Consider the following 23,134-nt stretch of genomic DNA (forward strand, 5'->3'; position numbering starts at 1 on the left):
TTTTGAGGGAAAGGATTACATATCCATACTGAAAATTAACAAAATGGAGCATTCTGTTACTGAAAATGTCCAAGCATCATCAGCAGAGGCAGAGAGTATCATGCTCTTGAGAAAAGGAAAGTGAAAAAGGAGAATGAAGCTTGTGGCTTGCTGTGTAATAGTCACTAAAGGCACAGTTCACATTACAGCTAATCCAGTAATGCCACCAAAAGAGATACCACTGTTTTTTCTCAGCTTTACCTAACTATTCTGTCCCTCCTGCTACATCCCCTTCACTGGCATTGGTCTAATCTGACACCATGGTGAGCTAATTCTGCAATCTAAGCTGGCAAGAAGCTATTCACTGTGCTTATTGCAGCCCTACATTTTTACCCATTTCTCCGCCAGGGTACTGAGCCAGCTAAAAAGTCTTTTTTTAAGGTGGGTGGAAGAAATAATTTGTTCTGTAGTATTTCTTTTTTGACTGATTCAGTTTCCTGAATCTGTTCACATCACACTTGTGGGTTCAGTGCTTGTATAAGAGCAAGGATGGAGAAGGAGAAATGGGCATGCAGTAACCTCAACTTAGATGGGATTGAAGGGCAGTGGAGCCGTATCCTGAGACTTCCTTGGCATTTTATGTGCCATTATAATCTTAAGATGATATGATGACAAAGCTGGAGCAATCTGGAATAAGCCAAGACTGTGGTTTCACTAGCTGGAGTGAGTGAACTAAACAGCCCTGTCCCACTAAAAGGGGATGATCATCTTCCTTACCCCCCACTAGACACGTTCCCATAGGTTACGTGAAGCCAATTTGGACATATTTTGTGATCCTCTGTGAGGTACTTTAATTCACTGAAATAGCAGAAAATTAGCTTCCAAAAAAGTGGAAAGCTTTCTGTTGTTTCAGTGCAGTAAAGTCAAACATCAGAGCCAGCACAGGCAGGGGTGGGTCAGTGGGGTAGGTCATACAGCTGGGAGCAGAGGAAAGGAAGAATAAGACCTTCCCCGAGGCAACAACAACTCTTTAGATTGACTTAGCTGCGTGCAGGACTGCACCCTGAGACAAAGTAACCTCGTTCAGTAAATTATAGTGCTGGGGTGCTGATTTTCATCAAGTACAACATGTGTTAATACAGAACCTGACTTGTGGTTGTTTTGCATCTCATGTCACGGTCATTTTTCTCTGTGATTCATAATCAGTAGGATACCCATTCATAATACTATGATACTTCTGCAGCATCTAAACAGCTGGAAGAATAATAATTAATTCTTAGTTTCCTTAAATGCATTTTTGGCAACTGGAAGAAAGGAAGAGAGCCAGCTCTCTGTGACACGCCAGATCTCCATAGCAGATGGCTGGGAACCACTGTTAAGGGTTTTGCAGTTTCCCAGATAGGATAGCAAACCAAACCTCGTTGCTAAGAGGCCACTATAGATAGGTATTGACATTGCAGAATCTTTTTAAATAGATATGAATAAATCAGGTGTGCCACTATAGACGGATATCGACATTGCAGAATCTTTTTTAATAGATATGAATAAATCAGATGTGACACTAAAAACGTAAGTTATCTTCACAGAGGCAACGCAACCTGCTTTGCATACGGACAGACTGGTGCTGGCAAGACTTACACTATGATAGGTACTCACCGTAATCCAGGACTCTACGCATTGGCTGCCAAGGACATCTTTAGACACCTGGAAGCATCACAGTCAAAGAAAGATCTCCTTGTTTTGATCAGTTTTTATGAGATCTACTGTGGACAGCTTTATGACCTGCTAAATGGAAGAAAGAGGTATTTAAATAAAAATACGTTTTACTATAAACCTATGGTTATGAATCAGTTAGGTACTGTTTATAAATCAGTTATTGTTGTAACATATTACCATTTATAGTAAATGTGATGTATTTAATTAGGATTGTTCCTAGGAGTTACTTAGAGAGGAAGGCAGAATCTGACACTAAATACTGTGGCATTCATAGGGGCTCCTGGCTTTTACTATTTTTTGGGGGGGAGGGGGAGGCGGGGAAGTAAGAATAAGGACCTATGGTTGAGATATAAGCTCATGCTGTTTTGCTTACACTATAATAATAGCTGAACATCCATAGGTAGAGAAAAAACCTTCTTGTGGCCAGAAGTTCTTATGCCAACCATTGTGGAGTCCCTGTCTTTCCCTGCTCAAACATAACCTCTGGCTGTCCCTCCTGCTGTGCCAGTGGGGCTTTGGCTCTTGCCAGTCTAGTCTCTGAAGATCCCGTTGGTCTCCCACTTATCATGCTTGACACTGCAGAGTCTGCTCACCTTCTCCCTGAGCGCCTTTACCCAGCAGCCCAGTGACTCAACCGGAGCAAGCCTCTGCAGGTGGTGCTGCCATCAGTAATAGCACCTCAGCCCCAGACTCGTTCGGATGGACGTATACTCCTACAGGAGCCCCATCCAGAATGGAAGTCGGGACAACTTAGTATATACTTGGTATAAAAAAATTACTGTGGTCTGAAATCTCTAAATAAAATAACAGTCAGTTAAGATCTCAGCAGTGAAATCTTTTCAGAGTGATCTTGAAGGAACACTACCTGTCAGCTGGAGGCCTTTAGCAGCCTTGAGAGCACTATCCTTAGAGCACACTGGAGGGATCAAGAGGGAGGCTTTCTGCCTGGGGAAGTGAGCGTCTGTTCACAAAGGAAGCACCTATTTCTGTACATGTGTGTTCCCTTTCTCCAAAACAGTCTTTAAGGAACAGGTAGTATAATCTGCTATGTAAGGAGTCAATTTACTAAGGAAGAAAGAGTGTCCTTATATTTTCTGCGTGTCCATTAGATGTCTTACATGTCATTGAAAGAGAAGATTAAGCTTCCTCCCGCGTGCATCATGTCTGTATTCTTCCTGTATACTGTAACGCTTCTGTGTGATTCATAGCAGAGGTGCTCTGAAATCTGACTCTATGGCTATGGGACCTGCTTTAAAATCCTGTGCAAAAATCTTCAGAACTTGAACAGAGCATAACTTACAGTCTGAACTTCCTAGAGAAGCCTGAGATGCAGTTTAAAGAGAGACAGGAACTCTAAAATGTAAACATGATAACTTACTACCCTGCTTTCTTATATTCCTGAGCTAGCAGAAATGCATTGCTAATGTCTCTTTAACAGTGAAATGACAGTGGTACATATTATAAATTAAATACCTCTTCAGCTCTGAAAATAAGTGAATGACAGTGGTGCCTCTCCCCAGTCAGTAGCCTTGACTGCTTTTTCACAGGTCGTAACACTGAAATGTGTTTTGATTGCTGCTATTTGAGACTTAAGAAATCTCATTTCTGCACTATTTCATTTTCAGGCTTTTTGCAAGAGAAGACAGCAAGCATGTTGTTCAAATAGTTGGACTGCGGGAGGTTCAGGTGGACTCTGTAGATCTACTGTTGGAGGTAACCTCTATGTTTGCAATTATTTTTTGTCTTCTACATTGCTGATTTGTGAGATATGTCATTTGCAGAGATTGTTATTTGTTGTGTAGTACATGTGTATGTTCCTGTTTAAAGTTCTGAAATTGGCAACCCCAGTAGACCACTGAGGAGCACTATTAAAAGTGCCTTTATTCAGTAAGCTTCTTGGGTCACTGTGACTTGTGTTAGCGACGTGCATGCTGTTGATTTACAGCTGTCGCGTCTGCTGCCACTCCTTACAGAAAGATCTTTGCAAAGAAATAGACTGCTGTCACTATTCCAGAAATTAGTGTCCCAGCAAGGGACCCTGAAAGCTGGATAAGTATTTTCTCCCAGTGTGATTTCTTTGGTTTCTATGAACTTAAATTTTCTATATTAAAGGTACGTGGATGTGGGACAAAAGGTATAAATTTGAAAATTAATAGAACTAGAAAACACTTAAGATTGAGATATTGATCTGAATTAGGATTAAGACACTGCTTAGATAATGATAGGTGATAACAGCCAAGTAAAATTAGGATCTTTAAACGGTAGCTGACATTCAGCACAAGCAAGGCTTCAGTTTTCCTTCCCTGCCTGGCTAAGCCCTAAAAGGGCATTGGCAAATTTTATGTATTGTCCTGCAGCAAGCAAGCTGGTTAAATCTGCTTTCTATTTAGCCTGACTTTGCATAGTTTAATTCCTTTTTCAGTAAGGAGTTATAAATTACAAGTGCCTGATAGTGTAATTGACTCATTAAAATTGGCATGGTGTTGCCCACTTACACTCCATTTAATTTTGTTCTTCATCTTCCCATTAACTCCAAGCTTTGGGACATGCCGGTGATGCTTCTGCAGATTAGAGTGTAAATTTGCTATATGGTTGATTAACACATTCCTCTATATTATCACCTTCCATACACAGAAGAGCTATTAAATGACTTCTTTCTCACAGGTATCTCGGCAAAAATATAATTTTATATCGTCCACAGGCCCTTTTGAATGCAGAAATGTCACTGGCTTGACTCAGAGCTTCTGAATAGTCTGCAACAGATATATGGGAAGAGTCTTGAATGCATCCCTAGTTATTCACTGTTCATTGATGTTGGCTTTGGTTCAGAAATTATCTGCATTTAGCACTAATATAATGCTCGGGAACTGCAGCAGGTGGTAAGGTTGCTGGTTGAGAACTGGCTACTGAAAGGCATGAATAATGCACATTTGTCAACTGAGAACATATTGATTTTGCTAGATAATATTTTTATTTGTTCTTACAAATTGAAACAAAATTAATGACTGTTTTATGAATGCCCTGCTGCAGTTGCTGCTAGACTTTCTGAGATAATCCTTAAAAGTTTGCAAAAGAGAATTATCCAGATTTGTGTATTGAAGGAGCCTTTTTCCTTCTGCCTTCCCTCTTTTCCTTGTTTTCTTATTTTGAGTATTGAGTATAATTGATCTTTGAACTTTGTTCCTTACTCTGGCATAATTTCTTTTAGTTATGGGAACGGAGAAAGATTTTGGCACTCTCTATTTTGTGTGTAACTTTCTGGATAACAGTACCCATCTGTTACATGAGAAAGTGAAATTTTAAAAGAACACAACAAATAGTCAATCCCATGATTCTCTTAGATTATGTCTACAGTCTTACTTTCTTTCATTTCTGGCATACTTTTGTTTTTGATTTTATAGTTTGGATATTTTGCAAATCCAAGTGAATGTGCAATGCAACAACTTCTTACCTGCAGTATGCTCTCTAAGCTCTGTAGTGTCACTGCAGGTAAGTCCATATACAAAGTTCCGCAAGAAACATTGAAGGGATCTAGTCTAACTTAACATCTGCCTTGCACCAAATTTTAAGGCTGTAATGAACCACTCCTCCTAATGTTACCTCATCTTAGGAGAACAACATCTCTTTCCGAGAGATTGTGTTTTTATTTACAATTTCCTTGGATTTTGTCCCCCTTATTTTGCAGGTGATTTTGAAGGGGGGGAAAGAACGTAGCACGGGAGCTACTGGAGTCAACTCAGATTCCTCTCGATCTCATGCTATCATCCAAATCCAAATTAAAGACACAGCGAACAGGACATTTGGAAGGTAAGACTAGAAGCGGGAGCGCTCAGGGCTGATGAGGAAGTCGAACCAAGGGACATCCAGGAGGCAAACAAAGAGGAGGTGTTGAGTTAGTGGGCAGCTGTGAGTTAAATCAGAAGATAGGATTCAAAGGGACTTTGAGAAGTTTCACAGTCCTTTCTTTGTTCCCAGGGACAGCGTTTAAGCCACATCTGTGAGAGCTTTGTCAAACTTGTTTGTAAAAATTTCCAGTGAAGGAGTTTGGCAATCAAATCCATCCCTTCATCTTCAGTGTTAGAAAGCTTTTCCTGTCTGGCGTTAATGTGGCTAAAGGTAGATGTCTGCAACGGGCATATCCAGATGTGAGTGCGTCACCTTTAGAGTCAGTAGAAAGAAATAGTAATTTCTGGGATCCAATTCATGCCATTCTACAGAGTCACCTAAATTAGGTCATATGGATTTGCCCCTCAAAGCACCTCTGTCCTGTAATTGACTACAAAGGGAGCCTGAGATGACTAGCTGAGGTGGAGATGATTCCATTAAAGATGTTTGCCTTTGGTCAGAGGAATCCTAGTACCTCACCTAAACCTCCCTGATAATTTGAGAGTGTGACTCTGATGCTATCTGCAGGAGACAAAAAGAGCAGTTTGCTTCCTCTTGTAGCAGCCGTTTTACATATTTGAAGACTGTAATTGTGCCTCAGTCATCTTTTCTCCAGACTAAACAACCCCAAGAAATAGGTCTGAGGAAAGAGGTCTACGTATCTATATTACTGCTGAGTGTCAAAAAGCTATGCTGACTCACTCTTCCAGCAACTACCATGCAGTCTGGCTTCCCAGGATCTTATTTTAAATACAAGGCAAAATGGAAGAGCCAAAATAGTGCCAAAGTTGTTTGTATCCCGTTTGTCTGTGTGTGTGTGCGTGTCTGTGTTGAAGACTTCCAAAAAAGAAAAGAAAAAAAAAATTGCAGGTGTTTAAATAAATAAACTCTTTGAAATAGATTTAAAGAAGAGCCAAAATAGTGGAGAGAGGAAAAGGTAGGCTTAGAAATAGAAGTGTATGTGGTTATGTAGGTGGGGCATGTGTGCCATTTTTTTTGTAACTGAAAGCGAGGTGGAGCTGGAGTGGGGAAAGGATCCCAAGATATGCCTATAAGAGAAGTCAGGGCTGTCACAGAAAAAGAAGGGCAAAGAGAAGGATACAGTGCAACAGTCAGTACAGCAGCTGGCACCCAGAGCTAGGGAACGTGAAAGGGAGTAATGGAGTTTTGTGGAAGGGAAGGAAAAGGAACACTGAAAACTCTGTGTATTACTTACTACACTGGAAATTTCTGTTCATATTGCCCTGATTTCCCATTTGACAGGGCAGTTGTCTGTTTTACCTGGAAGAAGAATCAAGAAATTTTCAATTTCTTTAACTGCGTTCTTAGGAAACACAGTGATTATCTGGAGAGATGAATGTGTTGCACTTCAAACAGCTTATCCATTAAACTGTGGAGCACTCTTATCACACACCACTGTACTTTCTATTATGATTATGTTTGTGCCAGGATGCTCTGACACTGTTCCTGCTGCTGTGCTTATTTTGGTGTCTCAGATATTTCCACTGGGCATTCCTTTTTGTTGAAAAGTAGTTATTTCTAATCATTCTTCTGATGTTATGTGTTGCAGCCCTCTGGTTTAAAAAAGAAAAAAAGAAAAAGGAAAAGAAAAACCAAGTCCCTAACATAAATGCAACTTTGTTTTTTCTAGGATATCATTCATTGACTTGGCTGGCAGTGAAAGGGCAGCTGATGCCAGAGACTCAGATCGACAAACAAAAATGGAAGGAGCAGAAATAAACCAAAGTCTTTTAGCAGTAAGCTACTAGCATGTCTGGGGAAGGTTTTGTGTTTAATTATTAGCACGCATTTTAGGATAAAAATGAACCACAGAATAATATATGTTATGTATTCCATGGAGGAGAAAAAATAGCCAAAGTACTAAGTGTGTCCAGTTTAATTTGTCTCAAGCCTGAAAGACAATTTAAGAGGGAAAAGATTTTGTGATGAAAATAGTCTTTTTAATCCATTCTTACAGCCAGCTAGGTAAACACAGCATGGAGAATGTTAGGTATAGTATAATAAGTGTCCCATATTTTATATTGAAAGTTTTGTCCCTTTTACTTCCAGAGAATATTCGCTTGGGATTGCCATGTTTGTCTCATAAAAGCACATCTGTTCCTGCTGCTTATTTTCACCACTTGAAGTCAGACTTCTCTTTCAAATCAGGAATAAAGGACTTAAATACTGAAGAGCATAGAAACTAGCAGTTCGTGTGTGGGGAGAAAGGAACAAGAAGAAATGCACTCTTAATACAAACTGTCTTTCATAAATGTACACAGTTATGTAAAGAGAAATGCCATCTAAGATAAAGCAGAAGTGCCTCTAAGTATAAATTGTGCAGAAGACTTTGCACCTCCTTTAATTCAAATGAACAAAGCTCACTGATGACTGAGGGCTTCTCCAAGTGAGACTGAAAGTGATATGCAATCAGTGAGTATGAGCCAACAGCACAGAAGTTAGTGCACACAACCGTACTTCTTAGTGTGCTGCAAATAGGAGGTGTCTTGCTGTTTTGAGAATGTAGAATGCTCTTTTGCACAGAGGCTTTCCTGCTGTGGAATATTAGCATTCATACTGGGAAATAGCATGTAAAGTGAATGTGTTTCTGTACTTCACACTTTGTTGAGTACTTGCTCGTGAACAAGCTGAGTGGCATAGGGAGTCAGGATCTGAATAGAAAGGATTCCTGAGAAGTGAGGCTGAATGTAAGCTCATGAAACTCTTTTAAAAGGAACTTTAAAATCAGAGTGTGTGTATTTTGGTGTTGTGTGAAGCTGAGTAAATACCTAGGCAATCCACAAGTAGTGACTGAATTAACTATAAAAGGCATCTTTGGGTAAGTCTACATGACCTGCAGCCTGTAAAACCTAGCTCTGCCCTCAATGATCAGAATGCTCTCTTCAGGCCTTAAAACACATGAAGTTTGCAATTTGCTGCTGGTTTGAATATTCATGTTGATGTCAAGTAGAAGATATTCAGATACTGCAATTATGAGAAGCAGAATAAAAAATAAGAATAGTTTGATCTCTTACTTGTTAGAGGTGTGATTTTTAATCAAATGCAGTAAAAGTGAGAAATACGTGTCATTTTAAGTGGGTGTGTGTAGAATGTAGAAAGGCTTTAAATGTAGAAAGACTAGTATCACCATGACAATACTGTAATCTGCTTGTTTTTCCTTCGATATTTGCTCTAAATGACTTGTCTCATGGCTATACAGTCCATTTCTGCCAATTTTAGAGAGCATCCAGGCTTGATATGGAGTGTGAATGCTATTGTGCTTATTCCAGTGGCAAAAAAGTGCACATCTTTGAGTTTGAACATGACGTCTTTTTCCAAGGCTGGTAATAAATCAAGGGATGTTTCTTCAAGACTACAGGCTACCTCTGTTGATGGTTGTTAACAACAAGAAGATCTGATGCATTCTGGGCATGGGTGTAGCTAGCTGCTCACGTTCTGTTAATTTTAATGGGAATTCTGTTGCTGTATCTCCACTCTCTGGGTAGTCTGTTGCTTCATTCTCACTGTCTCGTGTATAGTTCTTATTAGCCTGTCAAAGGTCACAGTGACGTGTTTGTTCAGACAGGCAGGCTGTATCTATACTATCTTCTGAGCATGGGCTTGAAACTGGGTTTGAACCCAGCTCCCCTCACAGCTACTTGTTTGGTGCTGGTCCATGCTCTCCCCTCTGGTTGAGTTTGGCGCATTGCACTGGTGTGAAGGGGAAATGGCGTGAGATCAGCTGCCTTCTAATACAGCCCAGTGTACCCACATATAGCTGGGACATATAGACTGCAGATTATAGTCAGTATGGGGAGGAATATGCATGTATTAGCTCATGCTATCTCTGACTAAGGTATGAAAATATTGCTAGAGTGGCATAAGAAATTTGCACTGCTATTGTCCAAAGTGTTGGGGTTTTTTTCGGAAGGGGAAGACCTTCTTTTAGAAGAATGAAATTTATATGAGTTCAAAAAACTCTGTTCTTAGGGTGTTACAGGTATATGAATCTGGGGTACACCTGCCCTGCAAGCTGCAGCATAGTGTGCTGTACACACAATCTAGCTTTAAACTCGTTAGCTGGTGCAGGCAGCGGCAGGTCCACAGTAGTCTGGAGCTCTGTTCGTGCTAAAGAGTGTGTATTTACCAGCTTCTTGGGTTTTGTATAGCCCACAGAGCGTCAGGCAGGGCTAGCTGTGCTTTGTGCTGCAGCTTCCTTCTCTCCGAGTGCAGCTAAACTGCTGCTGATACCTGAACTAGCTGAAGCTAGCTAGCAGCAAACTCCCCTTGCAAGGGACATGACATAGTGGGAGTCAAAGGTGCATGAGGGAAATAGTAAGTTCATAGGTTGGGTTTGATGCAATTCAGTTCCTTGCCAGTGTGTGATTGATATGTTTTCCCCCCTCTGTGTTTTTTTTGTTTGTTTGTTTGTTTTTTTTTCTTTTGGTAGCTAAAGGAATGCATTCGGGCGTTGGATCAGGAACATGCACATACTCCTTTCCGGCAAAGCAAATTAACTCAGGTAAAACCAGTAGAAAGGCAACAGCAGAGATTTCCATGATGAGCACAAAATAAAAAAAAAAAAATTAAAAAAAGGCATGATTCAATAACTGCTATTAAACTATTGAAGAAAAGAGAAATGAAACTTTTCCAAACATTAATTTTAAAGATAATCACAGAATTAAGGCCAACTGCCAGTTCCCCCAGTCAGTCCTGGGGACTGGCATGGTAAAAACCAAATAAACCAAATACTAAAACCAATCAAAGACCCCAAACACTACCTTCCAGACTCATGCAGTTACCATCTATCTCCACCCACTCTGCAACCATCTTGCCTTTTCTGTGCAGTAACAGTCATGGGAGATTTCATCAACATTTCTTCACTCCAGTTGTAACATATGCTTTATCCCTCAAAACATACGGGCACACTTGTGGCACCTGGTGCAAGGCCTTGTTCAGAGCCCCAGTTAACACTTCTATTCATTTTAAATTGTAAACAAAGAATCGCAAGACAAATTGAGACAAGAGGACTACCTTTAAAAAAAAAAGAGACAGTAACTGTGCATCACCTGACTCGTGTTAAACTGCCTCTGTACACATTGCTAATTTACAGGAAATGCAAGGTAACTTAGCCTAACTTTTCATAAGTTCTGAGCTAATTAAATCACTTCCCCTCATATTTTGTGTAAAATAAGAGCAAGCACATGTTTAAAAATAAATACATGAATTGCTAAGAATCTTATTTTTTCCTTCCAACCCTAGGTGCTAAAGGATTCTTTCATTGGCAATTCCAAGACGTGTATGATAGCCAATGTATCACCTAGCCACATAGCTACAGAGCATACCCTGAACACTTTAAGATATGCTGACAGGTAGGTGATGAAGCTCAATCTTGCCAATGTGAAAAACACAAAGAAAAAAGTAATGTATGATGTTTGCAATTACATTTTATTTTGTTTGCATTGGAAATGTTGGTTTAGGCAAGAAATGCCATTTTCATAATGCAAATAAAATCTTTACCTGTTCCAACTCTTATATTTGGTCTTAAAATTCTCTGGGTCTTGTAAATCCTTTCTGATGACAGCTTTTAGTGATGAAAATATCACTGTAACTGCAGAATTACTAACCTCAGCAATCAAAAGTTTTGTTTTAGTTTTGTATTGTAGTTCTGCCTAGAACGTGTGCAAGTCCTTCACCCTCCCTCCTACACAGGAGGAGGTAAATTACAGGCTCTGCAGTGCTGGGGTTAAGAGGACAAGAGATGCTTAAGGGAAAGAGGAACAAAGGAAACAGTTGAGGGGATAGGGTGATACCAATTAAGCAGCTCTTCACAGTTGCAGTGATGAGTCTTATCCAGGAGCACTGTAGCCCTGTACACATATCACCTGAGCTAATTAGCCCCACTGCAACTACTCCAAAAGTCCCAGTTGGTGTCTTGTGGGGCTCTATGATGTGCTGTGGAGAGTTCTAGCTTGTCTTGAGCTGGCACTGTGCCATGCTGCATTACAAAGTGTGGAAATGCAACCCCCTTCCACTGAAACAGAGGCCATCTTCACTCATCTGACTTGTTACGTACTGTTCAGGGAAGCACTTCAAAATACTGCTATAGACCTTTCCAGAAATTCAGGCATTTTGGCAGAGAGGTTTTGGTGCCTGTGTGGATCACTGACAATTAAAACAAAAATCATGACATTGAATTCAGTGTTTAGCCTTAATATGTGAAAGCATTAGTTTGTTCTGAAGACACTGTTATTTACCTGAAAGCATGACATCTTCTAAAGCCAGCCTCATTTACAGGGTCAAAGAGCTGAAGAAAGGGATTAAATGTTCTACCCCTGTCACAAACAGGCGTCGGACAGCTGGAAATGTGTCTCCAAAACGTGTCCAAAACTCTCCCTCTTTGCCACCTGGGGAAAAGAGCTCTCCAAAAAAAGTGAAGCTAGGCCTCCAACATCCTTCAAATACTACAAAAGCAAAGGCATGTCCTGCAGCACTCCAGCCACCGAGTGCCCCTTTTATCTCTACCCCCAGGGGAATCCACAAAGGACATGCCTACAAAGGAGATTCCAGCTCACCGTGGTTCCACCACACTAGCCCAATTAAGGGAGTCCTACGGATAGCACATCCCCTGAAGAAGAAAACTGGTGATCTGTCCCCTCACTCTGAAAAGAACCCCACTGCGAAGGATTTCATCATCAAAAATGCTGCCATGGCAGAAACAAAAGAGAGTGGCCAGAGAGACAAGTACATGCAAGACAGACCACCCGTCCAGTGCCTGAAAGTCCAGACAGTGCAACCTGTTCAGAAACAGCTTGTTTCTAGAGATGATTTTTCCTTTGGAGATGGAAATCTGCCTTCTGACGGCAGACAGGAATGGGGAAACTCCTTTGCTAAACAATGTGTTGAAACCTGGACAAATCTGCCTCCATTTCAGAAGGAAAGGGAAGAGCATTTACGTCTTTATCACCAGCAGTTTCAGCAGCCACCTATTCTACAGCAAAAATTGAACTATCAACCTCTTGAGAGGTTTTTAATGCAGTACAAGCCCCAGGAGATTCAAGTGAAGCAGGAACTGAGCCTTACTCCCACAGACGTTCAGAGCAAAGAGGGGATGCAGCTGGAAGATCTGGATGACAGTGATTTCAGTGAAGATTCTTTCTCACCTGTCTGTAGTCAAAAGAGCGAGAAAAGAAGAAACACCAACAAATGCAGTCAACATTCATTTTTCCTTCATCAAAGAGAACAAGGAAGTGAAGAAGAGCAAAAAGACCAAAAGCGACAGGATTTATTTTTTAAATATGCAATACCCATGCAAGAACATGAACTAGATGACGGCTGGGATTGTAGAGAGGGCAGCCCAAAGACAGAAGAATCCATTAAAAATGCAGGCTGCAGCACAACTCCATCAGACTGGAGCTATGACTTAACTATTGAGTCCTCTCCAAGCAATACTGCAGAAAAACCTTACTGCCTGCAGGAAGATCCTGCTTGTACCTGGAAAAACAGCAAAGATTTCTTAGCTGATCACAAACAGTACAAATCCAAACACAGATGTCTCGTTTACTCCAGTGAAGCCACCTTAACTCCAGAAAAGGATGCTTCAGACTCATATGTTTCTCCTGTATTGAAATCGGGAACTCCAGAGTGCAAAGAGATTGACCTACAGCACGAAGAGAAGGAAGAATCCACTTTGGATAGACAGGCTGCCCTTGCAGGAGATGTAAAATGGAAAGCTCGAAAAAATGGAGTTAACCATTGTGGATCTTCCAGTTGTTCCTCAGAATTCACTTCTGAGCTAATGGCCCCTCTCACAGTATCCCTTCTTGACTACAAGGAAACAACTGATACAGAGAAAGTGTCTTCTAACCAAGAGAAGTCCCCCCGTGTGAAGCAGATGTCGGACAGGAACATACATGGCTCCCAGAAAAGGTTTGAGGAAGAGGGCTGGCAGTGTACAAGAAGCAGAGCTCTGACGGACAGCATGCTGGAACTGGGGGAGCAAATGCATCGTGGTGGAAGACATTGTGCCCTGCTGCGTTCCCCACAAACAGGGGCCAAGTGGCTTTCACCCGCCTGCTGTGATGTGAAGGCATGCTGCTGCCTGCTGGGCTCAGGCTCATCAAAGCAAGGAGTCGTTCACAGTTTATTTGTTGGATGTGACCTGACAGAAACATCCGCAGCTGAATCCATGGGCTTCAGGGGAGAGAGAGAGCGTGGTTTGTTTCTCGGTAACTCAACGTGCAAAGAATACTCAGGTGGCAGACAGTGTGATGCTGACGTTAAAGATAATACTGGTAATTCAGGAAAATCTAACTCAAATCAAGGACCCAGTGCTGAGCCCATGGCTCAGGAAATAAATGCTAATATACCTGAAAAGAGCTATTTTTCAGGTGCACCATGCTTTCTCAGTGTAGGAAATATGGATTATGCAGTCCAGTCCCCCTCTCAAGAAAGCAGCCTGCTGTTGCAGCCCAAGTCAGGACTGAGGAATGAGGACTTCAGTCATTCTGAAGACCCAGCCAAGTCATTGTTCAGCAGTGAGGAAATAGGGTTCCTAAAAAACAAGTTAATGCAGAGTATTTTTACACAAGAGACTTTTGCTGTGGATTCAGGATCTGCAACCAAAGATAATAAGCCATTAGCAAATGCAAAGAGCCCCTCAGGCATGTCCAACAGCAGCTCTCCAAGTACTACATCAGAGATGGGAAAATGGCAGAGGGAAGCCCTAGAAAAGGCACAGTAAGTCTTGCTCGTCACTGAAGTTTGTCATGAAGCTCAAAAATTCTAGACACATAATACATTTGCCTTTATTTGTATATCATACTCATATATACTTTAAAAACTGATGGGAAATCAATCTGTGAAATAATTATTTAATAAGATTAATGATAATTTATAGTCGTTATCTTATAAATATATGATTGCCTGTTATTTAGTGATATTTTAAAATCTCACAGGAAGCCAATTATTCTATTAGAGCTTCCTAGGATAATACTAGAGGAACGAATATTATGATACAAACTGCAGTTCTCAGTAACTAATTGACTTCCTATAAGCTGTAAAGTACCTAAATATCAAAACCTCCCATCAAGAATCAGGTGATAGCTGTTCCGTCCCTATGGAAAGAAAAACAGCTACAGCAGCTGGGCGATCACTAAAGATGTAGATGTAAAGCTTCAGAGTACTGTGAGCTGCCACTGTCGGCTCCCAAGGACTGGACTGCATTCACGTGACTGAAAATATGTTGTTGGTCGGAGAAACTTGCTCAGAGGAATGAACAGCAGCACTGCCTTCCCGCTCTGTCTGTTTTTCACCAAAATGACTTACAACCTCATGGTTGTAAGCCATTGCACCACCTAATTGGACAATTTTTTTGCTCCTAGATTTCCCTGTGGTAAAATGCAGTATGTGCCCCTGTGCTGCCTATGCTAACGAGAGGCTGTGGTCACTCCTCTCTGAGCAATCCTCAGTCATCAAGGTCATCTTTAACCCCAAACCAGTGCAGTCCACTGCACTTCCAGGAGCACTGGTGTGCACTTTCTGAATGCCAGGGACCACAGGACAGCAAGGCTTCCTCTGGGGTATTCTTCCTTCTTAAAGGTTTATTGAGGCCAACAGTAATTATAGGTAGCGCAGCAGGCTGTGTAACCAGTGGTATATTTTATGTTAATCAGACAGGCTGTAATTCGGACCCATCGGCAGCAGCTGGATGAAATGGCATCTTTGTGCTTCAAGGAAGAGTGCTTGATAAATCAGATGTCAGCAATGGTAAGTGTTTCAGATGATGATTTCCATGCCCGTTGAACTTGCATAAATTAATCTTAGAGATTATTAACTTGAATTAGTGATGTGACATTCCTCGTCAGTTCTTCCTCTTGTTCTCTGATGCCTCCCTGAGTCCTAGGAGAGGCCGCTCATGTTCAGTACCTGTTATGTCTTTGCCGGTCTCCACACTGCCAGGTCCCTGGGGGAGAAAGAGACTGATGGGTCAACTCTGAACCGCTTGTTTCTGATGAAACAGCTTTCTCTTATCTTGCGTCATGGGTACCAGACTGTACCAAGCAGGGTGTCTTTCCATGTGATGTTTTTCTTCTTACAGGCTGGAGCAAGTAAGTCAACACCACAGAAAACAGCACACCCCTAAAGCATGACACTGGGATGTCGCAGTTGGTGGCATAGTGCCATGTTGCCTCTCCCTTCTGGGAGTCCCTTGCCTATCACTCTGCAGATGTGCCAGCCCCTGGCCCCACTCACTCCAGCACTCTAACCGCTGTGACTTGCGCCCTCACAGGCTCTTCACTTGTTTCACTCAGGTGTTTCTTGGCTTATCCTTGTCTCGGGTGGCAGTAGTGTAGGCTAGACCTAAAGACTGGCACCTGCATGGCCCCACTGCTAGCCAGGCAGTCCCAGTTCTCTATTTCTCCTGCACCCAGACAGATGCATGTCAGAGCTGTGTGAGACGTTTCATCTCTCACCCAGACTATTAACATTTCCCAGTGAGAACCTCCTGCCTTCCCAGTTCCCTCATCTTATCAATAAAGCCAAGCTCCATTACTGCATTACATTATCAAACCATTTTAATTCCTATCACAGTTCAGAGCTGAAGTACAGCTACAGGGACTTTTGCCTCAGGGACTTCAGAATGGAGCCACCATGTGGCTTTTTTGCTCTGATTTCCAGCTGCATGTGATATGTTACCAGATACCATATAGAAGTTCACAAAGCAGCACAAGAGCCATAAACTGTATTAGTTTTGTGGCAGAGAATGCAGTGATACAAAGCAATCTTTTTTTTTTTTTTTAAAGTCTTGAGATTGTTCTTCCTAAGTCTGTTGGTCACTGGACACCCACACTCCCCCCCCATTTATTTGCCCCTTGCAGCAAGCAATCATTTTCTGGCTAGCAGATTTATGACAACCTTGCCAGGCTTTCCAGCAGTGTGTGAATGACTTATGTCCTGTAGTGTTCTTTTACAGCATGACCTTTCTTTGGCCAATGAAATAATCTTGGACTTCCCGTATCAGTTTCTCTCCTTCCACTTTCAGATGGTTGCAACTTCTCCAGCCATGAAACTTTGGCTGCAGGAGAGACTCCTGCCAATACTGGCCACATAGTGAACCAAGCAGTATTCAAAGTGCTTAAGAAAAATATGCCGCAGCAGCTGGGCTGGTCTTCATTACAGTCCTGATGTCCCTGCAAGACAATGACACAGTGCACGAGATAGCTGGAGTCCTGCCAAATAAGCTTTTGAATGATTGATTTTCATGCAGTGGCCCTGAGGATGCTGACACCTCCTGGCGTCTTAGACACTGACCTGTGAACAGAGGCAGCAAACTCTGCTCTCAGCTGGAGAACAGAGCAAGTCTGAGTGCTCCCTTGTTAATACAAGCCCTACTTAAAAATATCTGCCTCCATTTCAGTTTTAATCACAGTTTCATCTCACTTTTTATCCGTGTGGCAGGTTGCTATGGAAGGTAGAGTTCCCCTCGGCCGAGGCTATCTACACTGCCGCTATTTCTCATGTCAGATCTAGCAGACCTGTAGCCATGCAGGAGTTGGACTGGCCGTGTGATCCGATCTGAAATAATCCCTTCCATCTCCCCAGAATGGGCTATTATGTCTGATCAATGAGTGGCCCAGCTCACTATTCATTTTCATGATTGCTAGACCCAACACGAGAGGTGTCAGGAACAGAGTTCAGTACATTGTAAAACCGCACATCAGATGACCAGTCCCTATACCAAACCTCTGAAAAGCTAACCGGTGTACAAGGGTGATAACAGGTGCTTTATACATTTTTATTTTTAAACCATTGTATTAGCTGTAATTTCACCAACAGATAAAACTACCGGAGTAAGTTAACCTCGGTATTTAGAGGCATTGACCTTTGTCTGTGAGGGTCAGGACTTTAATAAGGAAACACTGATTTAATCTACTACACCGCAGAATGGAAAACATTCTGGTTTTATGTACTGCTGCAGTGCATAAAATAGGCTGATTTTCTCCAACCTACTGCTACTGTTGTTCCCTAAACTTTCCTTTTGCCTTCCTCACCAGGATTTTCAGAATTTTGTGACCAAGCTGGATGAAGTCTTGGTACTGAAGTCAAAGTGTATCCAGACAACGCGAGCCCAGCTTCAGCTCTATTTAGCCTCTACTGGCACTGACATGTCCCTGCAAACATCTCCACCAGTTTAGACCTTCTTTGCTTACACATGCACAAGAACAGCTATGGAAAGAGCCAGCCAGCGTTTCATCCACACTTGGTGCTGCAGAGTGTGGGTGGGTAGGGGATAGCTTTTGGTTTGATGTTGTGATTAGTATGTATTTTAAATAAGGATGGAGAGAATTCCGAGTAAATAAGATATGACTACTTGGCACCACAAGGTTTTGTATTTCCTTAATACCAGTAAGCCATGTTCTTAAGAATAACAATTCAGCAGCCTTTAAATATCTCACCAAGGAGCAGGCCGTCCTGTCCACAGTATTCATAGCAGCTTCTCACATGTTAAAGGCACTTTGGTGTTGCCACGAAAATCAGGGGGAAAGAAAAAAAACACTTTGAAGCCAGACACAGGTCTAAACAGAAATGCTCAAAAGCTATCCAGAAAAGTGTTTGCAAACAGAAGCCAGGAAAAACAGAGGAGCCTCTGTTTGTTAAATACACTAACATAACTAGACCATAAGTAAATGGAAGTCAAGGCAGGGCAAGAAGTGCTGTCGCTTTCAGAAGAAGGAAGGCTATTGTCGCATTTGTTCTTTGCTTGGGACGAACACTCCAGAGCTCCTGAAAGAGGTGGCTTAAGTCATGGGTAACAAGTGGTTTAGTAGGGACTTTGTACCAAAGGTTTCTCTAGCATGCTAATAAGCATGTGGGTTTCATACTGCTGCCAACAGTGAGAGGCCAACAGACAACCGCTACAAACAATGTCTGATCCCTGCGCCATGGCACAGCTGTAGAGTGCTCATCGTCCAAGTTGACAGAATTGATTTTTCACATCAAAAGAGGGTCTGGTTAGAGGCAGTGGGATTTCAGAAGCTGCTAACAGTGCTGTTATGTGAAGCTGGTATTTGAATCAAGAACTACAGAATGATCAGCTGGAGCCCTGCAAAAGCTCTGCTGCTGCATGCATCACATCTGAACCACAAAACAAGTCCACTTGCTGAAGCCACAAGTGACCTTGAAACATGCTCAGCTGGCAACACGCTGTGTGAGCGCTCCCACTCCAAAATTAGGGCTGTCGCAGCACATTGGGCCATCTCGGTGTCTCCTCAGTAACGCCTGTAGTAACTCAATCAAAGACTGCTCAGTAGGCAGAAATGCCAAGGGTAAGGGAACACTGCTGTCTGACCAGCTGTGAATTTTACCGCCTGCTTCTACAGCTACCCTGAGGAGCCCAGGTTTGGCCGAGCAGCAATACAGCAATCGCAGCGACACTCCGTTATCTGGGTTGCGCATTTGGTGCAAACGCTCCCAGGAATGTCACACAGCGTAGCCCTGGGGAACAGAAGTGCAAGGGGAGGGCTCGTAACAGAAGTCCTGCATCAGTGCCCTGACTCTTGGGGGTTTTTTTTAGCACTGGTTAGTCTCCATCTTGCAATTGAGACTGGATTACTCTCTGGAGCAGAGAGCAGAGTCCCTCCAGGGTCTGAATTTATGGCTTTCAGGATGGTTCCTATGTCCAGGTTACAGGCCAGTGGCAAGTCACACCTGAACCCACGTCTCCCAGCCCCCTTTTCAGAAGCCTTCCTCGCCCAGAGAAATGAGGCTTTCGGGAGCAAGACTTTTTGTGTCAGCAGTATTTTGGTATTTGTGCACAGCGCAGAGCAGGGGTGCTTCACAGCCACCAGAGAGCTATAAAGCAGCGGGACACTCGGCGTCTTGTTAAAACCATGGAGGGGGGAGCAGGCATTAAACTAAGCTCCCCTTTAAAACAAGCAACTCTTGGAAAGCCTCCCTCCACCTCCTGGGGCCAGGGAGAGCTTTCCCGTGCGTAAGGTGAGGAGCACACGTGGCAGCTGGGTACTCCTTCCGTCTTCTGAAAGCAGAAATGGATGTGCTCACTCACAGTAGTTTCCCCAGCACTTTCTCATAGCGTATAGAAAACGGGGCCATGGGGGAGCTGCTGAGGAGTTCTGCAATTTTGTTTGGAGCCGAGGAAAAGGTTGGGCTGTAGGATGTGTGCAGAGGTCACAGGAAAATGAGATGCCCAGCCAGTAACACAGTGCTAGGGAGGAAAACTTCCCCTCCACGTACTCTGACGCTTGGGAGATGAGTACTGGTTGATTGTACTCTCAAGTTTTTTTAAAGAGCAGCTCAGCAAAGCACATTCACAGGCATTTTCAGTCTCTTACCCAAGCTGGCCATTTCCAAAGCAAGAACCATTCGCACAACCAACAGTGCCATGTCCTTACCTCGGTATTTTCAGAGGTAGTTGTAACAAGACAGATGAGTGACCAAAAATTTCCTTGAGCAGAGGAGATGGGAGTTAAGTCAGCTGAGCCACCTGTGAATCCTGTCCGGTCTACTGTGAAAAAGGCAACTCTGCCCAGCAGACCTGAGTCCCAGCGCAAGTTCCCAGGGAACCATTCGCTCCCTGGAGGAATGGCCAGGAACACTGAGAAACAACAAATAAACAAAACAACAACAAAGCAGTTTTCCAAGGTCTGATATTCTTTTTTAAACTGGAGCCACCCAGCCAATCCACAAGACTACACCTTGTTAAATGTAAGATTTTATTATCAGTCTGTTTTCAGAATTTTATTTTTCCCTACTGAATGTGAGACTTGACTAAAATAAAAATAAAAAAAAATAGCAGCCCTGGCTGTGAAAATTCACCCATCCTTGGCAATAACAGGACTACGGAGATGCGTGAAGTGCCGCACGCCTTTGGAGATACCAAAAGTGGGCTCCTACTACGCAACGGAAACTACCAAAGCTGTTGTCAAAAACAGTAACGTTTTTCTCTCTCTACTCTTACTACCTAGATGCTGCTTTAATTCTTGTGTGAAAATGTGCTAAATGAGCATTTTAAAAGTGTCATCCCCTTCCTGCTGTTTGATACTGCACCGACACCTGATAAGAATGGTTTTCATTTCAACTCGAGGAACGTATGTGAAAGTGTTTGTTGTTACAGCAGTCTAAGAGATTAAGAGAGCCTGGCCACGTACAATCAAATAAATACAGAATTAAAATAGGTTCATTTTTGTATTCAGGTGTAACAAAGACTATTAATGCTCATGGCAGATGCTTGATATTTTATTTGAATAATTGACATTATTTAAAATAAAATTCAATTTACTACAGAAGTCTGGTAAAATTTGTTTTAAAGTAAGTGTGATCAAAATGCCCATTTGTTTGATTGCAAAAGATTAACTGGGGCTGGGAATCGGTACGAGATCCCCTTCACACCTGGCCTGTTGGCATAGCTGGTGTTTCAGAAGCTGTCCCCGAGCCACGTGCCGCCGACCCCAACAGCCTGCGGCAGCAGCAGAACGACCCTTGCACCAGGTTCTGCTGCGCCGCTGGCAGAAGCCAGCGGTCTCCCCGGCGTGGAGAGCTGCCCAGTCAGACGCCACGCAGAAAAACTGCTGACGCAGGCTCCGGGGTCGGCGACCCGCGCTGCCCAGGGGTGCTGCAGGAGCCACAAGGCCGGCCAAAGAAAGCCTCGGGGCACGCTGCAGCCCTGGGGCACAGGGGCATCTGCAGCTCCCGCTGCCTCACAGACTAGGATCCCAGAAAGAAGTCACCCTCAAAACAGGGCAGCGACCACAGCGGCACCTCTCACCCCACCAGGTCTCCAGCCATCTGCAGGCAGAGTGGGAGCCCTCAGTTGCCGTGTGGGTGACCGGCGGCTCTTACCAGGCTGCTGCTGTCCAGGAACCATCAGGAGGCAGCTCAGGGGGCCTCTGGCTCAAAGCACAACCGCCAATTTTGGCTCTGCCTCCACACTTCTCCTCACAAGCCGTTCCACCAAGGCACCCAGACCTCAGTATCTGGCAGCAGCTCGCGCAGGAAGGCAGAACAATCTCTGACAAAGTTAAAGCAGTGCCAAGTGCCAGGTACACAAATCAGGTACATAAATGAATCTGACCTGAGAACCTAAGGAAAAGCCCCAAGGTCTCAAGTGTGACTGGGATGCAGTCATCTTCTCTCCAGCTAGTGGCAGGGCAGACCCCAGCCTCGCACCAGCAACACCTCCCCACGTCCAGGCTGAGCTTTGTTCGTAACTTGGCAGCAGAGAACGACAGTACCAGAGTCACTAGTGATGCACAGCGCCCAAAACAACATTCAAATCTTGTCACATTGTGCCACTTGGTAGACGTTTCTTCAGAAGCGCTTCTCCCCTAAGCCACCCGGTTAATCCCCTCGCTCCGCGGTCTGTGAGCGGCCGCCCCAGAAACACGCTTCCAGCCTTCAGCCACCCAGTGATGTAAATCCAGAAACCTCGCTGCCGAAGCAAGAGCAACGTCCCCAGGGACAACACAGATGGAGACCGGCCGCACAGGTATCACTTCCCATCTTCACCCCTCTGCTCTCACTTCTACAGCGGCGTCCATAAGCAGAGCGGTTACTGTAGTGGGGTTAAAAGCAGCCCCCACGGGGGGACTGCAAAAAAACTTAACACACATTAACACAACCAAAAAGATGATTTTATTCAAGGTTCGGTCTAAATAGTTGTTTCTTCACTGGCAAGACTTCTTGCCCCTTCAGGACTGTCTAGTACCAGACAGGGACTCCTTTGGGTATTAATTCTGAGAAAACCGAAACAAGCAACACAACCGAAAGCTCTCAGCAGCGACAGTAAGGCAGTTTCAGTTTTGTTTTCCAGCTTTTCTGACTGATCGGGAACCCCATTTCCTAGTTTCAAACTGCCACATCTCTCACCTGGGAAGGAAACCTGCACCCACAGAGGCAGCAGCTGCTGAATGTCCTTCTCAGACAAGTTTTAATTTCAGCCCCACCACTAGAAGCTGGTGAAGCTCAATGCTACAGGATACAATGCAAGGCAATCTGCCCTGGTCCTACTCATCACCCATCTCCACATCTCCTAGATACTTGCCAGCTACATCTCTCTTAGCATCACTTTGTTTTAAGTAAAGGTATGTAATTAACGTAGTTGAGCACCTCACAGGGAATTCCAGGAGTTAACACTGGACCCAAATTAGATGTTTTGGTCATACAAAGTTAACACCGTAATGGAGACAAACGCCATCTCCTTTGGGGTCCTGATGAGCTAAAACCTCCTACTGAAAAACCTAAACTGAGGCAACGAGCTGTGCCGTTTTCCCCTCCTGAAGTCCAATGCTCCCAGCTCCATGCTCTAACATGAGTTTGGACCCGTAGGCTTGGTTAAGCTGTGGTTAAGCCACAGAAAAAAGCATCACATTCCACCGCTGCAGCCGCCTGCCTGGAGATCTCTGGCCATTCTGCCCAACACACAGTGTTCATGCGTGCATACAGGAGCAGGCAGCTCCTGGGCAGGCAGGATCCAGCACGTTCTTCATCTGCTGAAGCCAAAGAGCATGAGAGATGGGAACCATGACACTGGAAG

At 43.4% G+C, this 23,134-nt stretch overlaps 1 protein-coding gene across 1 annotated transcript in view; it reads left to right on the plus strand.

Annotated features, from left to right (window-relative positions):
* Positions 1–17,868, plus strand: part of KIF24 (kinesin family member 24) — a 28,363-nt gene extending 10,495 nt beyond the window's left edge. The window contains exons 5-13 of the mRNA XM_075136242.1: positions 1,566–1,781; positions 3,321–3,408; positions 5,381–5,502; positions 7,232–7,337; positions 10,031–10,102; positions 10,843–10,952; positions 11,878–14,319; positions 15,255–15,348; positions 17,637–17,868. Coding sequence (XP_074992343.1) covers positions 1,566–1,781; positions 3,321–3,408; positions 5,381–5,502; positions 7,232–7,337; positions 10,031–10,102; positions 10,843–10,952; positions 11,878–14,319; positions 15,255–15,348; positions 17,637–17,777 — 3,391 coding nt within the window. The 3' untranslated portion in view covers positions 17,778–17,868. The remainder of the gene's footprint in view (positions 1–1,565; positions 1,782–3,320; positions 3,409–5,380; positions 5,503–7,231; positions 7,338–10,030; positions 10,103–10,842; positions 10,953–11,877; positions 14,320–15,254; positions 15,349–17,636) is intronic.
* Positions 17,869–23,134: the final 5,266 nt, after the last annotated feature.

This window comes from Calonectris borealis, chromosome Z (assembly GCF_964195595.1).
Source record: "Calonectris borealis chromosome Z, bCalBor7.hap1.2, whole genome shotgun sequence".
NCBI lineage: Eukaryota > Metazoa > Chordata > Aves > Procellariiformes > Procellariidae > Calonectris > Calonectris borealis.